The 12,526-nt window shown below is 55.1% G+C and overlaps 2 protein-coding genes across 7 annotated transcripts; one reads left to right on the top strand and one right to left on the bottom strand.

Moving 5' to 3' along the window:
• Window positions 1-11: 11 nt before the first annotated feature.
• Window positions 12-5,660, top strand: ZNF821 (zinc finger protein 821). 6 transcript variants are annotated; one of them, XM_035117110.2, is made up of 8 exons: window positions 19-750; window positions 915-936; window positions 1,729-1,853; window positions 1,959-2,117; window positions 2,245-2,387; window positions 2,913-3,017; window positions 3,354-3,520; window positions 3,839-5,660. In XM_035117110.2, exons 4-8 carry the CDS (start codon window positions 2,003-2,005, stop codon window positions 4,521-4,523), a joined length of 1,215 nt encoding a protein of 404 aa, XP_034973001.1. In that variant the 5' UTR covers window positions 19-750; window positions 915-936; window positions 1,729-1,853; window positions 1,959-2,002; the 3' UTR covers window positions 4,524-5,660. The 6 variants fall into 6 exon arrangements, with proteins under 6 accessions (XP_034972997.1, XP_034973004.1, XP_034973003.1 ...); XM_035117107.2 differs by having other exon boundaries at window positions 871-936; XM_035117106.2 differs by lacking the exon at window positions 1,729-1,853 and having other exon boundaries at window positions 12-750; window positions 871-936.
• A 9-nt stretch (window positions 5,661-5,669) lies between these two features.
• On the bottom strand, window positions 5,670-10,732 carry ATXN1L (ataxin 1 like). Its single transcript, XM_035117105.2, has 2 exons — window positions 10,656-10,732; window positions 5,670-10,554 (listed from the first exon to the last, which is right to left on the bottom strand). The coding sequence occupies exon 2, from the start codon at window positions 10,467-10,469 to the stop codon at window positions 8,487-8,489; it is 1,983 nt and encodes a 660-aa protein (XP_034972996.1). The 5' UTR covers window positions 10,470-10,554; window positions 10,656-10,732; the 3' UTR covers window positions 5,670-8,486.
• Between the last annotated feature and the right edge of the window lie 1,794 nt (window positions 10,733-12,526).

Genomic DNA, 12,526 nt, shown 5'->3' with positions numbered 1-12,526 from the left:
TCCATAGCCCTCAACCGCGGCTGGAGAGTTCCGGCCTCGTCGGGTACGACGTCGGAGAAGGGGGAGAAAGAGGCGGCGGCTCCGCCCACTGCCTCCCTCCTTCCGAGCTGCTTCCCTTCCCCGGGGGCGTCGCGCGGCGGACTGGAGCCCTCCCGCTGTAGGGGCGCTCGCGTGAATGGCCGGGCGCCTTGCAGGGCATGGCGGGGGCGTCAATCGGGCCCCCCTGCTCGTGGCTTGAAAAGAGGCGGGGACGGCGGCAGCCCCACCACTAGCACCGCGGTGGCCCCGCTCCGAAAAGAGGAGAAGCGGCCCCGTGGAAGGAGGCAACTCGGGGCAAGGGAGGCGGGTTGCAGCAGCTGTAGCAGCTGCTCCTGCTCCTCCTCCTCTGTAGCCGGGCCCGTGGAGAGCGCCGAAGGAAGCAGCTCTGGCCCCGCTGGCTGGTCTTAGTGCTTGAAGCCCCCGGAGGCGTCGGCCTGATGGCTGCGGGACCCCCTCCCGGCTGAGCGCCTGCGACGGCCTCGGGATCGGCGCCCCTGCTGCTAGGCAGGAGGCGCGCTCCGCTCGGAGGGGAGGGAAGGGCTCCAGCGCAGCGCGCCCCCGTCCGCCTGTCTGTCCGTCGGTCCCGTCGTGCACGAGCCGGGCGCTCCCGCCGTGCCGCCATCTTCCTCTGTCTGTCTGTCTGCCAGCCCGGGCGGCCCTTTGTCCTCCTGCAGCGCTGCTGGGCGAGCCCAGGCCGGGCGACGGTTTCAGGTAAGGGCCGAGGCGGCGGCAGCCTCCTTTCGAGCGCGGGGTGGGGGCTTATCTCTAAACGCCCCCCGCTCGCCTACCCTGGTCATCCCCCGCATGGTGACAGGGCTCTTCTCTCCGCAGGTGCGCCCCCCCTGGGGGGGGGAACCATGTCCCGTCGGAAACAGACCACCCCCAATAAAGTCCACTGTGAGTAATAAGGGGAGGGGGGCTGTTGTCACTTCCACCTTCACCCCCTTTCCCCGCCCAAGCGAGGCATCCTCACCCGCAAAATGATGGGGGCAGCCCCCCTCCCGCTATTTGCTGCATTCTTCTCCCATAGCCCTGGTGAGGACTCCCTGCCCAGCATCGAGGATTTGTTAGCTGAGCTGAGACATGTCCATGTACCTCTTGGAGCATAAGGGCTCCTTGGGCACTATGGGGGCTCAGAACCCCTCTCCGCCATTCTAGTGGCATTCTGTCTCTCATTGGGCCACCTTACCCACTGATGTTTCTTCTGCAAAAAACAGCTTCTCGGTACTAGTTGGGAATGGCTGGCTAGTCTCCCTTGCACAAGGAGGAACAGGGGACTTCCAGGCACCATGATAGCTTTAGGATCAGAATTGAAATAGCAAAGGCCCAGGAAAGAGTCTGGCAATTTCAGGCAAGCACTGCCCACTTTGCACAACTTAAGAGAAAATGTATCAAGGAGGAACTAAAGCAGATAACTAAACCTGGACCACAACATCCACAGAATAAGTCTCCCACCTCAAATTTGCCTAGCAAAAGTAGATAAGTGGGTTTGCTATCGCCTACACTAAAATCTTTTACACACATGTAACAGTTTTACCCCTGAAGGAGGAGAACCTGTATGGCAGGACAAGCTCTTCCAAAATCTGGGCCCCGGGGGTGGGGGAGCACATGCAAATGCTAGGGCAGAGCCAGGGTAGGCAAGAGCCCTCCCTGTGTGCTTAATGCTGCTGAAGACATTTGTATTTCCAGGTCATGTTGGAAAGGATGCGAAGGGACGGATTGGTCAGGCCACAGTTGCTTTGCAGGAAGGGTTTGGGGAAAGCTGTTTTGGGGAATGGAGCCCAGGCATTAGTCCCATTCTGGGCCATCTTCAGGTAGGGGAGACCATCACTGGGCATCTGAGGTGGGGGCAAGGAATGATTGGGCTTGGGAAGGGCAATGGGCTAATGCGGCTTCTTCCTCCCCCATTGTACTTCCAGGGGAGCAAGTCTTTGCTGGGTTAGAAGAGCACACACGTCAGGCCATGATGAGAAGAGACTTCCCTGGGCTGCTTGGAGCCCAGTCACCACTCATGCAGCAGCTGGCACCCCCGCCACAAGAAAAGGACTCCAGCAGCAGCAGTAGCAGCAGCAGCAACAGTGAGTTTCCCTATTTGGTACAGGAGGGCAGCTCTGGGACACCTGGCAGAGACCAAACACCTGTATGCTGCTTTGTAATCCTGTCAGCTGGTCTGTGGCAGAGGCCTAAAGCTGTTCTGTATTCCAGGTGATAGCGAGGGGGATGAGACAACACAAGATGAGGTCTCCTCCCATGCTTCTGAGGAGGATGGAGCATCAGCGACAGTGAAAAAGGAACTGGAACTTACTGAGCAGCTGGGCTGCAGCAAGCAGGTTGCTCGAGGCCATGAGGCAAGTGCATCACATTGGCCGTGGTCAACACATACTAAAGCAAAAGTGCAACGCTGCTGTGGTTACTTGGTGGAAGGGAGAATAGCAATATCAGACTCTTGGATGGCCCTAGCATGGAGAAAGGGGACTGTATAGCCCACCCTGGGATTCTTGGGCCTGGTCCATTGATGTGTCCAAGTGATAACTACAGCAGGCTCAAGTGATTAGGTCTGGGCTTTTTGGCACTGGAGTTCCCTAATTGTAATGGGGGCAAGGGGAGTGATAGAGCTGTTGTCATCTCATTCTGGGCTTCCCAGAAGAGGCATTTGGTTGGCCGCTGTGTGTTAGAAAGACAATGCACAACTAGGTAGACCCTCAATTTGATTGCGCAGGGCTAATCTTACATTACAGATAATCCCTCAACATGATCTTAAAGGGTCTGGTGCAGCATCAATTGGGGGGGGGGTATGTGTATGCGTGTGGCAGAATACCAGGCATGGGTCTTGTCCTCTGCTCTTTCCTTAGCCTGCCTTTCCTTGCTTGCAGATGGGTTTAAATGCCAGCCCAGATACCCTGATGGGACTCTCCCGTTGTCCCCTCTGCCAACTAGAGTGTGGAAGCAGGGAGCAGCTTGTCACTCACGTCTATCAGGTACTTAGAGGGGGCTTTGATGAGACCATCACGCAAGGCTAAACCATCCCTGCCCTGGCTCCCCCTTTCCCTCCAGGCTGAAATTAGTAATCCTGGACTGGACTGGGAAAGGGGGGAAGGGGGCAGGGGCTATTGGCATTGGATGCAATTTGAATCATCCCCCCTGGTGGGTTTGCACCACATCCCAGGGAAGGCCTTGCGGGTCTCTCTCCTTCTTTCCCTAACAGAAGAGGGAGCTCTTCCGTGGCATGGCCTTGGCTGCCAGCCCTCATAGGGACAGCTGAGAGGGGGACAGGGCGGCGGAGCCCTTGCCTCACAGCCCGGCCTCGTTTGCAGCACACGGCAGCTGTGGTCAGTGCCAAGAGCTACCTGTGTCCCGTCTGTGGCCGAGCACTCAGCTCCCCGGGCTCCTTGGGCAGGCACCTCCTCATCCACTCCGAGGACCAGCTGTCCAACTGTGCGGTGTGTGGGGCTCGCTTCACCAGCCATGCTACTTTCAACAGGTGAGAAGTGGGCATCTCTGACTCGGTGGGACTGGGACAACTTGGCCCAGGCTGCATTTTGGAAGTCCTAGAGGGGCCCTATTTAGAGGTTCAATGGAAGCAATAGAGGTTATACCTGGCAATTTCTGGAGGCAGCTGGAATAGGTGACCCCAGCTAGAAGCATTCTCCAGGCCAGCATTCATGTGGGTGGGGTGGCTTGTAAGCATGGCCAAAGGGAGGGGGAGGGTTACAGCTAAGGCAGTAGCTTGCAAGCCTACACAATGGCTTCTTAAGATCTGTGCCGACCACCCGTCATTTCTACTCTTTGATGTTCACAGTGAGAAGGTGTCAGAGGTGCTGTGTGGAGATGCCCTGCCCATTCCCCTCCCTGAGGCTTCTTCTGGTGCCGAGGAAAAGGCAGGTGGTGGTGGTGGTGGTGCTGCTGCTGCTGCTACTGTCAGCCCCACAGTGTATCCTGCTGGCATCCTCCTGGTGTGCAACAGCTGTGTGGCCTACCGCAAGCTTCTGGAAGCTCAAGCTCCAGGGGTTCGCAAATGGGCCTTGCGAAGGCAGAACGAGCCCTTGGAGGTGCGGCTGCAGCGCCTGGAGCGAGAGCGCACAGCTAAGAAGAGCCGTCGAGACAACGAGACACCGGAGGAGCGTGAGGTGAGGCGCATGAGGGATCGAGAGGCCAAGCGGATGCAGCGGATGCAGGAGACAGACGAGCAGCGTGCGCGCCGCCTGCAGAGGGACCGTGAAGCGATGCGCCTCAAGCGGGCCAACGAGACCCCTGAGAAGCGGCAGGCTCGGCTCATTCGGGAGCGCGAAGCCAAGAGGCTAAAGCGGCGGCTGGAGAAAATGGACATGATGCTGCGGGCTCAGTTTGGCCAGGACCCCTCGGCCATGGCTGCACTGGCAGCCGAGATGAACTTCTTCCCACTGCCAGTGGGTGGGCTAGAGCTTGAGGGGCAGCTGCTTGGTAAAATGGCCTTTGAGGAGCCAAGTCCCAGTGCGCTGCACTGAGGAGGGTAAAAAGGAGAACCTGCTCTTGTCTGCTGAGGCCCCACTTGCTCCACCAGTGAAGCATGGAACTGGAGTGTGACAACGGTCTGGGGGGGGGCAAGGAGGGAGAAAGGGGTGGGCGCACTGGCTGTGATCAGAAATAAATTAATTGTACATGTCCCCAGTCTGTGCCTCGTGGGCTTGGCCGATTCACTGCAGCAGCTTGAGAGGCAGCTTCTGCTTCTGCCTTGCCTAGCTTGCTTCCTTGTTGGGCAAGATCCAGCTGGAACTTTGCAGTGCTGTAGCCTGCCCCTTACTACATCACGCTGGAGCTCTTAAGTGGGGACTAGCAAAGAAGGTGGAGTCCTGAAGAGGGAGGTATATAATACGGCTTGGAGCCTCACAAGTTACGCACAGGGGTGTATTAGGCCTAATCATAGTGGCTGCTAGACTTAGGTACAGTGGCATCAAATGGGAGGTTTGTGGAAGAATTTGACATTTTGGGGGGATACAGGTTGGGGGAGTGCTGCTGCTCTTCTTGCCTTTGTGCTTAGAGAGATGATGGTGGAAGGAGGCAGTTTCTTCCAGGGAGCACCAGTGAATGGCAGACTTATAAACAAAGGCTAGAGCAGGCACCCCCAAACTTTGGCCCTCCAGATGTTTTGGACTACAATTCCCATCATCCCTGACCACTGGTCCTGTTAGCTAGGGATCATGGGAATTGTAGGCCAAAACATCTGGAGGGCCGCAGTTTGGGGGTGCCCGGGCTAGAGGAAGACCCTACTGAGGGGTATATTTCTTTTCTTGGTCAGCAGCCTGTGTCGTCTCTTGCCCAACTTGCAAACTAGGTGAAAGGGAGAGACTTGGCTACACAAGCGAGGAGAAATTATCTCTGTCTTGTTAGCCAAGTCTGTTCTGTCCCATTAATCTTAAATAATAAAACCTATGTGCAGCCTGTTAAATTTTTTACACAACAGAACAGAGCTAATTGTGCCAGTGTGAAGATTGCTAATTGGGGCTTTAGTGACCATTGTATGAATTTAAGGAAGTTTCCTTTATGAGCTTTGGTGTTTCTGCCAAAGTTTTCTCCAGGAGACAAGTAAGACACAGACACATCAAAGGAAAAGCTATTGGCTTATAATTATATAGATATAGATATATAGATATAGATATATGTATATATACTGTTTACATAAGTCAACAAGTTAAATGCAGTATTCATAAGAGCATTAACAATAAAAATACAATCTGTGTGTACAGAGACTTTAAATGGTAAAACAGGAAAAAGGATCTCACCCAAAATACAAATATACAGTACAAATTGATTTATTTAAAACAGGTACAAAAAAAGCACAACAAAATAGATTATCCTCCTTATACTGGTAATGCTTCATTAAAGATCAGGTAGGAGAAAAGGGGCTGGGCACTCAGCTAGTCCTAAGGCTTTAGAGATACGATGCAGTGGGTTTCGGAGTGAAGATGGCTGGTGTTAGTAGTAGGGCTGCTACACACTCGCCCCTTACCAGCTGCATGCAAGGTGACCCACCCCAACTAAGGTGCTATGCAAGGGATTGAAGGGTAGCAGGCTGACTCCGTTTGCTTTCCTCGGTACATCTTGAGATATAGCAGAGGAACTTTCTCTGCAACAAGCCACTGGGTCAGGCCATCGCTCAGTGTTTCTGGGCAGAGGTGGGACTTAACATAAGCGCATGTTCACTCTTGCAGCAAGGGCTACAGAAACAGCTGGCAAGAAGGGACAGGAAACCTTTTAGCTGGAAAGGATATCTGGTTGGTGCCCTGCTGAAAAGCAGGACCCCAGTTCATCACCCCCTAGTTTGGCACCCTACACTGAAATGTGTCTCTTTTAGCAGCCCCCATCCTACCCCATGGAATGGCCAAATGGACACAGCTGTGCAGCTGCCAGTCCCACAGTATTGCATATTAGGGAGCCCTTCCCAAATATTTACTAGGGCTTGGAAAGGGGTCGTGCTGTAGTGTCTCAAGAGGGAAATAGCTTATTGCTCTAGGAAGCTGGTTCTCCCAACTCTCCAGCGGCCCCAGATGGAGTAGTGCCCAAAGACACTTCCATATTTTGCAGCTCTATTCCTAACTCGGTCCTGGGCCCTAAGGACTGTGCAGCAAGCTATCCAGAAACAGCAGTGGCCCAGGGTGGCAGCGGTGGCAGTAGTGTTGGGTGGTCCAGATGAACTGAGGGGAACTGATCCTCAACAGCCACGGAGGGCCAGAGTTGGTGCCAATGAAAGAGGTGGCCAATCAGGCTCTTCTGCTGTGATGCTGTGCAAGTGATCCAGCTCCCATGAAGCCCTGGGAGTAGAAGGGCACTCTGCCCTGATTGCATGAAGCAGACATCTCATCCCTGGTGGCAGGGGAGCTGAAGGACAAAGGAGAAACCTAGGCCAGCATTTACATGGAAATGAGCACTGGTCTAGTAAGCACACAATCCAGGGGAGCCCAAGAGCAAGTAAGGAAGGCAGAGGGTGGTTTGCGGGGAAAGCTGGCTCGGAATAGTGCAAAGTGCTGGACCTTCCAGAAGAGAACAGCAAAGTCTTCCACCTTTCATATAGAGAGGGCTTGGAGTGGATGAGGCGGCTGGTCAGACAGGAAAGCAGTTACGATTGTGAGCCAGGAATGCCTGTAGGCAATGGCCTAAAAGCAACAACTGTAGACAAAACATCCAAGGGAAACAAGCCAAGACTGCCTATTTGGAGCGGTGGGAGGAGCTTCCTGGCTGCTATTCTGGAGTGGGACTTGGATGGCACTGATGCAGAGTCACAGCTATGATTGAGAGCCCTAGAGCTCACCTCTGCCGAGTTGAGGGTACCAGTGCAGGAGAGGGTAGAAGAGGCCAGCGTCTTGAACCCAAGCAGTTCTACAGCTTTCTCGGCTCAAAAACTGTTAACCACTTGCACATTTTATCATCTTTCATTCTGTTTTGAGTCACCAGTGCACACAGAAGAGCAATTTTCATCTTTATCAGAAGAACCTGAATACATTTTTCTAATATCCAAAGAAATCTTACACATGTAGTGGGGGCCATTCAAGCTGGTTACAGTGGCCAGAATGTCCCCTCCCCAAACTCTCAATAGGAAATGCTTTAATCACCCCAAGGAAAAGCAGGAGTGTCAGTATGTGCACTAGCATGCTCTTATATACAAACTGCCTTGCACTTTTCAAGGGAGCTGGCTGTAACGAGGCACCCACAACTGTGACAAGCCTTAGTCAGCCCAGGCCATTCAGACCTGGCTTAGCTGTGAACATCAGAGGCATCTGCAACAGAAGTGGATGCAGTCTTTCTAGAAGGAGGAGGTGGGGACTTAAGAGCAGGATGGAGATAGCTGAAGAAGCCAGAGCTAGAACATCCTCACACACGTACACCTGCACCATTCCCACCTATGGGATTCAAGTTCTACCTGGCTGCAGATCTGTGAGGCAACACATTGGCAGGTTTGCAATTTAACAGACTATTAACCATTTCCTTTCAATCTAACACATGTGAGGAAATTGCATACAAATACTACCTCCCTGAGGAGAAGTCCAGGCTCCCTTGACTCAATGCCTGGAGAGGGGCTGCTGGGAGGCCCAGACAAAAATTATTGGGACCCGAGCAGAGGAAACCTGGGAAACTCCCTCACTGCTCCCTTGCCCTGGTAAAAGCACCCTCCTGCTATGTGTGAGCAAGTGTCCAATAAAGTGCTTGAGTGAGGTGGTGGGGGATGTTGAGCCCTTGCTCCTCTCCTCACAGAAGCAGCGCAGTCACTGCTTCCTTCAGAGTCTCCCCTTGGCTGACCCCAATCTACCCTACCCAGGGCTCAGACCTCCCCTACAGGGGGTGGAGAGAAGGAGCCTCTGTCAGTGGAATGATTCTAGGCACACAACTGGGGGAAGGGCCGAGCATCTGAGCAGTGGCCAAACTGGAAGGAACCCAGTTAAGCGTGGCACACAAGTTCGCCCACCACTGGGGCTTCACTTCCCTGCATTTGAACGGCCCTCGATGGACAACTTGACCTCTTGGGGAATGAATGAAGGGCGGAGGAGTGGTGGCCGGGGCTCCTCCCCAGACCTTTGGAAGCTGGGGCCTGCCCAACCATGCAGAGAAACAGGATCATGGTGGGTGGATTCCTGGGGGGAGCCCACTGCCACTCCATCCTTCTCCAATGGGTTTTTCTGCAGCTCCTGGAGACTCTCCCCACCCCGCCCAGGTCTCTCTCGGGTAGCACTCTGGGGGCTTGCCTGGGGCACAAGCCTCCCATTCAGACTCTGTAAACTGATGGAGATGCAAACATCTCCCACCTGCAGCCTGTGGCAGGAGAGCGAGAAGAGCCGATTCGTCCTCTCTGGACTGCACGAGGACCAGCCCTGTCCATACACAAAGAAAGGGTGTTCAGGGGGCACATCAATGCTCACTTTGCTCTGCTGCTCCCCCACCACGAAATGCAGCGTCACGAAACCCTGCCAGGGACTCTCTTGGATGTCCACCACAGTGCTGGAGTCAATCTTGAGGCCACCACTCACCTCTGCACTGCGCACAAAGTCCTGGGTCTGCAGGTCCTCCACCCTCTTTAGCTCTCCTGTGGCCAGCTGGATGATGGCTCCTTTCATGAAGTGGGAGGGTAAGTGGCTCTGGGAATGGGCACATTCCGTGTCAGGTAGTCCCTCATGGGCTGTTCCCTCAGGACTTGCACCTCCCAGGCCATCCTGAGCCCCAGGATGGAGGGACCCTGAGACTGGCCGACCATTGGCCATTGTAATGCCTTTCAGTATTTGCCGATGGCGGAGCTGCTCCTCAGGGGACTTTGCCGACAGTCTCCGAAAGTGGCTTTTCTCAGCAGTAGCAGCCACCACAAGTTCCACTGGGTTCCTCGTTGACTCTGCCTTCTGCTCAGGGGGATTACGATGGGAAAGGTTTAGAGGGCTCAAGCCATCCGTCTGCTGAGCAGAACAAACAGGGTAGTCCTGGGAAGCAAGCACTCCAACTACCCTCTGCACTTCCAGGTCTGTATCTGGGGTGCTCCGCTGAGATGGCACAGAGATCTCTGTTCTCAAAATCTGACTGCTTGTCAAGAAGGTACCTTCAGTGCTGCACTCTACCGTTGTGCTTGGCCACTGCCCTTCAGCCTCACTTTCCTTCGCCCCCACGGCAGACCTTTGCACCCCATTTGCTGTGACTTTAGGATCTAGCTGACTCTCCTGCAGAGGCTGCTCAGTGTTTGGGCCAGCAACAGAAGCTTCAAATGATGAATAGCTTGCTGGCAGACGGGACATCTGATAATAGACTGGAATTCGGCCCTGTGTAACATCCAGTGGCTGACCTCCAACATGGGGTTGCAGAGGGCCCGAAGGCAAAACTGAGGCACTGGTCTTGCCAAAGCTGTGGGCTGCCTGTGGAGGAGCAGAGTCTTCAGCCAGGAGAGGTGCATAGGGCACAAAGTGTGGGATATGAGAGGCAGCAAGGCTGGCTGAAGAGGACAGAAGGTGGCTGGGCAGGAAGCCAGGAGGCACAGCGGCAGCATAGGGTACAGAGTAGTGTGATCCCACAAACTGCAAGGGAGCAGGAGGAAGTTGAGTGTAATGGATAGGCGAGTAGGGGATACCAGGGTGCGGGATCAGCTGTGAGGTCATACTGAAGGCCGGAGACAGCGGGCTGACATTCACCACGGGTGAGAAGGTGGCCGGGGGCATCGCCACTTTGTACAATAAGCCGTACTGGTCCACGGTAAGACTGGTCACTGTGTCGGAGCTGCCACCAGCCTCCGTGTAACGTGAAGGTGCCTGGCTCTGCCTGCTTGTTGCCGAGCCCCGGGACCATTCCACAGAGCTCTCGCCGCCGCCACACCCCACCAGACCCGACTCAGCCGCCCGCCCCGGCTCTTCGTTGCTGGCAGCCACCGGCAGATCGCGCTTCTTGGGGGGGAGGAATTCCTGGCCCCGCTCCTGGGCCGCTCTCATGGCGCTCGCTTCGGGAAGCTGCAAGGTGGGCTGCTGCTGTCGCCTCCTCCTTCTCCTCCTCAAGGGGGTCTCCGGGCGAGATCACCTGCAAAGACATAGAGAAGAGCACAGGGGTCAGCGGGGGGGGCATGCGGGCGGCTTCCCCCCGGCGGCGGGAAGAGAGCCCCGAACACTCCTGTCGCTCACCCGCCGCCACCGCCGCCGCCTCCACGGCTGAGTGCCATCCCTCTGCCCGCCGACTCCGCAGCCGCCCCGGGCCTGACCCCGCCCTCTTTCTTCTCCGCCGCCGCTGCCGCCGCCTTGCACGGCGCGCCGGAACTGCCGAGACTCATGACGTTAGGACGGCGCGCGCACAGCGCACAGCGATGACGTGACGCCGCCTGCGGTTGCCATAACGACAGTCGAGGAAGCGGCGGCGGCATCGCTATAGCGACAAACGCACCTGCCCTTCCCCTCTGCACGTGACGTCGCGCCCCGGCATCCCCCCCGAGCTCTACTCCGTGGCCTACCTGTAGGGTTGTTGTAAGGACTGCTGAGGTCTGGCTTGAGAAATAATAAGCCATGCTTGTGCACTTGAAGCGGTCTCTCCACTGTGTGGTGTGCCTCTTTATTAAGATGATGAAGCCGCCAGCCTCGTGCCTTTGCGGCAGGAAAAACGAAGCGCCCCCACGGGGCCTTGCTGAAAGGAGCGAATAAGCTGGCGCTGCTTCTCGGCTGGCTATTCCTGGCCTTAAACCGAGAAGATGCGTAAATTATGGCCACAGTGAAATTCACGCTAAGCAAATCAAGGAAGGGAAATCAGAGAGCGAGACCTTTAATAGGAGCCTCACGCTATCCTGGCAAGGAACCGGTCTCTGTGTGGGTAGGCAGCCAGTGTGTCCAAACCCGCAAAGAGCCAGGCCGCTTCAGTCACAGACTCTGCACGGCACGGGTTCCTTTTACAAGGGCAACAATTCTCGAAGCACTTTCCAACCTTCAAGCATAAAAGTGGCTTGGCCTTATACTGGCCAGGACAGGAATAGCTTGCTGGTGCTATGTAGATGGGATAGAGCTGTCACTCGATGTTGAGTTGATTAATTATTTCTCCTTTGTTTGTGTGAGAAAGAGAAGAATGCTCTCCGTGGGGCTCCTGTCGCCCATCGATTTGCAACTAAAAAAAAGCCGCTTTTCTGGCGCGATCCTAGGAAGAACTCTGCTTGTCCGTTAGATCAAACTAAGGAAAGTGGAGGAGGGAAGGGAAGGGCTGCATGTGCTTTTGCGTGCAGACAGGACCAGACTTGGGCAGGCACTTTCAGGTAGGTCAGAGTGAGGAATCCTGTCCTATACCGTGAAAAGCTGTTGACCGCCAGTGTAAGCAATACTGAGCTAGGTGGACCAAGAGACTGACTCAATTTAAGACAGCTTCCTACAGTTTCCCCATCTGTTTCCCAGCGATTAGCCAGATGCCCTAATGGGAGGCGGAAGCAGTGCAAGAAGCCGCCGCCGCCGACTATCAGAGATAACGATTGAAGTGACCAATATATATCCCGTGGCGAAGCTTTCTAGCCCCCAAACCTTAATACTAGCCGCGGAACTGTAGAGCCCTAAGAGAGGCCAGAGCTGAAATGGATGTATCGGCCACATTAGTGAAAACTGCTTCACGCAAATCAGAGGAGGTTGAGCCGAGAGGCTCTCCACGTTCAAACAAGGCGCTTGCCAGCAAGCGTCTTCGTGTCTCTGCGGCCTCAGAAACGGGACACTGGAGCTCCGTGCAAAGCCTGCAGTCCTGTGTATGTCCAATGCATTGGGATATATTTTCGAGTAAACTTGCTTAAGATTGATCTTGCAAGGAAAGCAAGTGGTCTGTAGGACTTGGCCCCGCTACTGTCAGGCTAGCCCCCGGCACTTCGCAATTGGCGAAGACGCTTCAGTCGCCCTGTCAGCTGTTTTTTTCCTCGAAGGACGGCAGGCGCTTCGCCTCTCGGGCTGTGGGCAAGTTCCGTATCCAGAACGGAACTTTAATGTTCGCTAATACGACCCGGCCGGACGCAGGTCGTGAGCACAGCCGCAGCGGTGAC

Source organism: Zootoca vivipara, chromosome 6 (genome assembly GCF_963506605.1).
Source record: "Zootoca vivipara chromosome 6, rZooViv1.1, whole genome shotgun sequence".
NCBI classification, from domain to species: domain Eukaryota; kingdom Metazoa; phylum Chordata; class Lepidosauria; order Squamata; family Lacertidae; genus Zootoca; species Zootoca vivipara.
This window is presented reverse-complemented; position numbering and strand designations above follow the sequence as displayed.

What these genes read in the sequence shown, in the direction of transcription:
- ZNF821 (XM_035117106.2), top strand. Translation starts at nt 897, where the DNA reads ATGTCCCGTCGGAAACAGACCACCCCCAATAAAGTCCACT. An exon ending in CAGTAGCAGCAGCAGCAACA is followed by an intron (nt 2,118 to 2,244) that starts GTGAGTTTCCCT and finishes TCTGTATTCCAG; the next exon opens with GTGATAGCGAGGGGGATGAG. An exon ending in TTGTCACTCACGTCTATCAG is followed by an intron (nt 3,018 to 3,353) that starts GTACTTAGAGGG and finishes CCTCGTTTGCAG; the next exon opens with CACACGGCAGCTGTGGTCAG.
- ATXN1L (XM_035117105.2), bottom strand. Translation starts at nt 10,469, where the DNA reads ATGAGAGCGGCCCAGGAGCGGGGCCAGGAATTCCTCCCCCCCAAGAAG.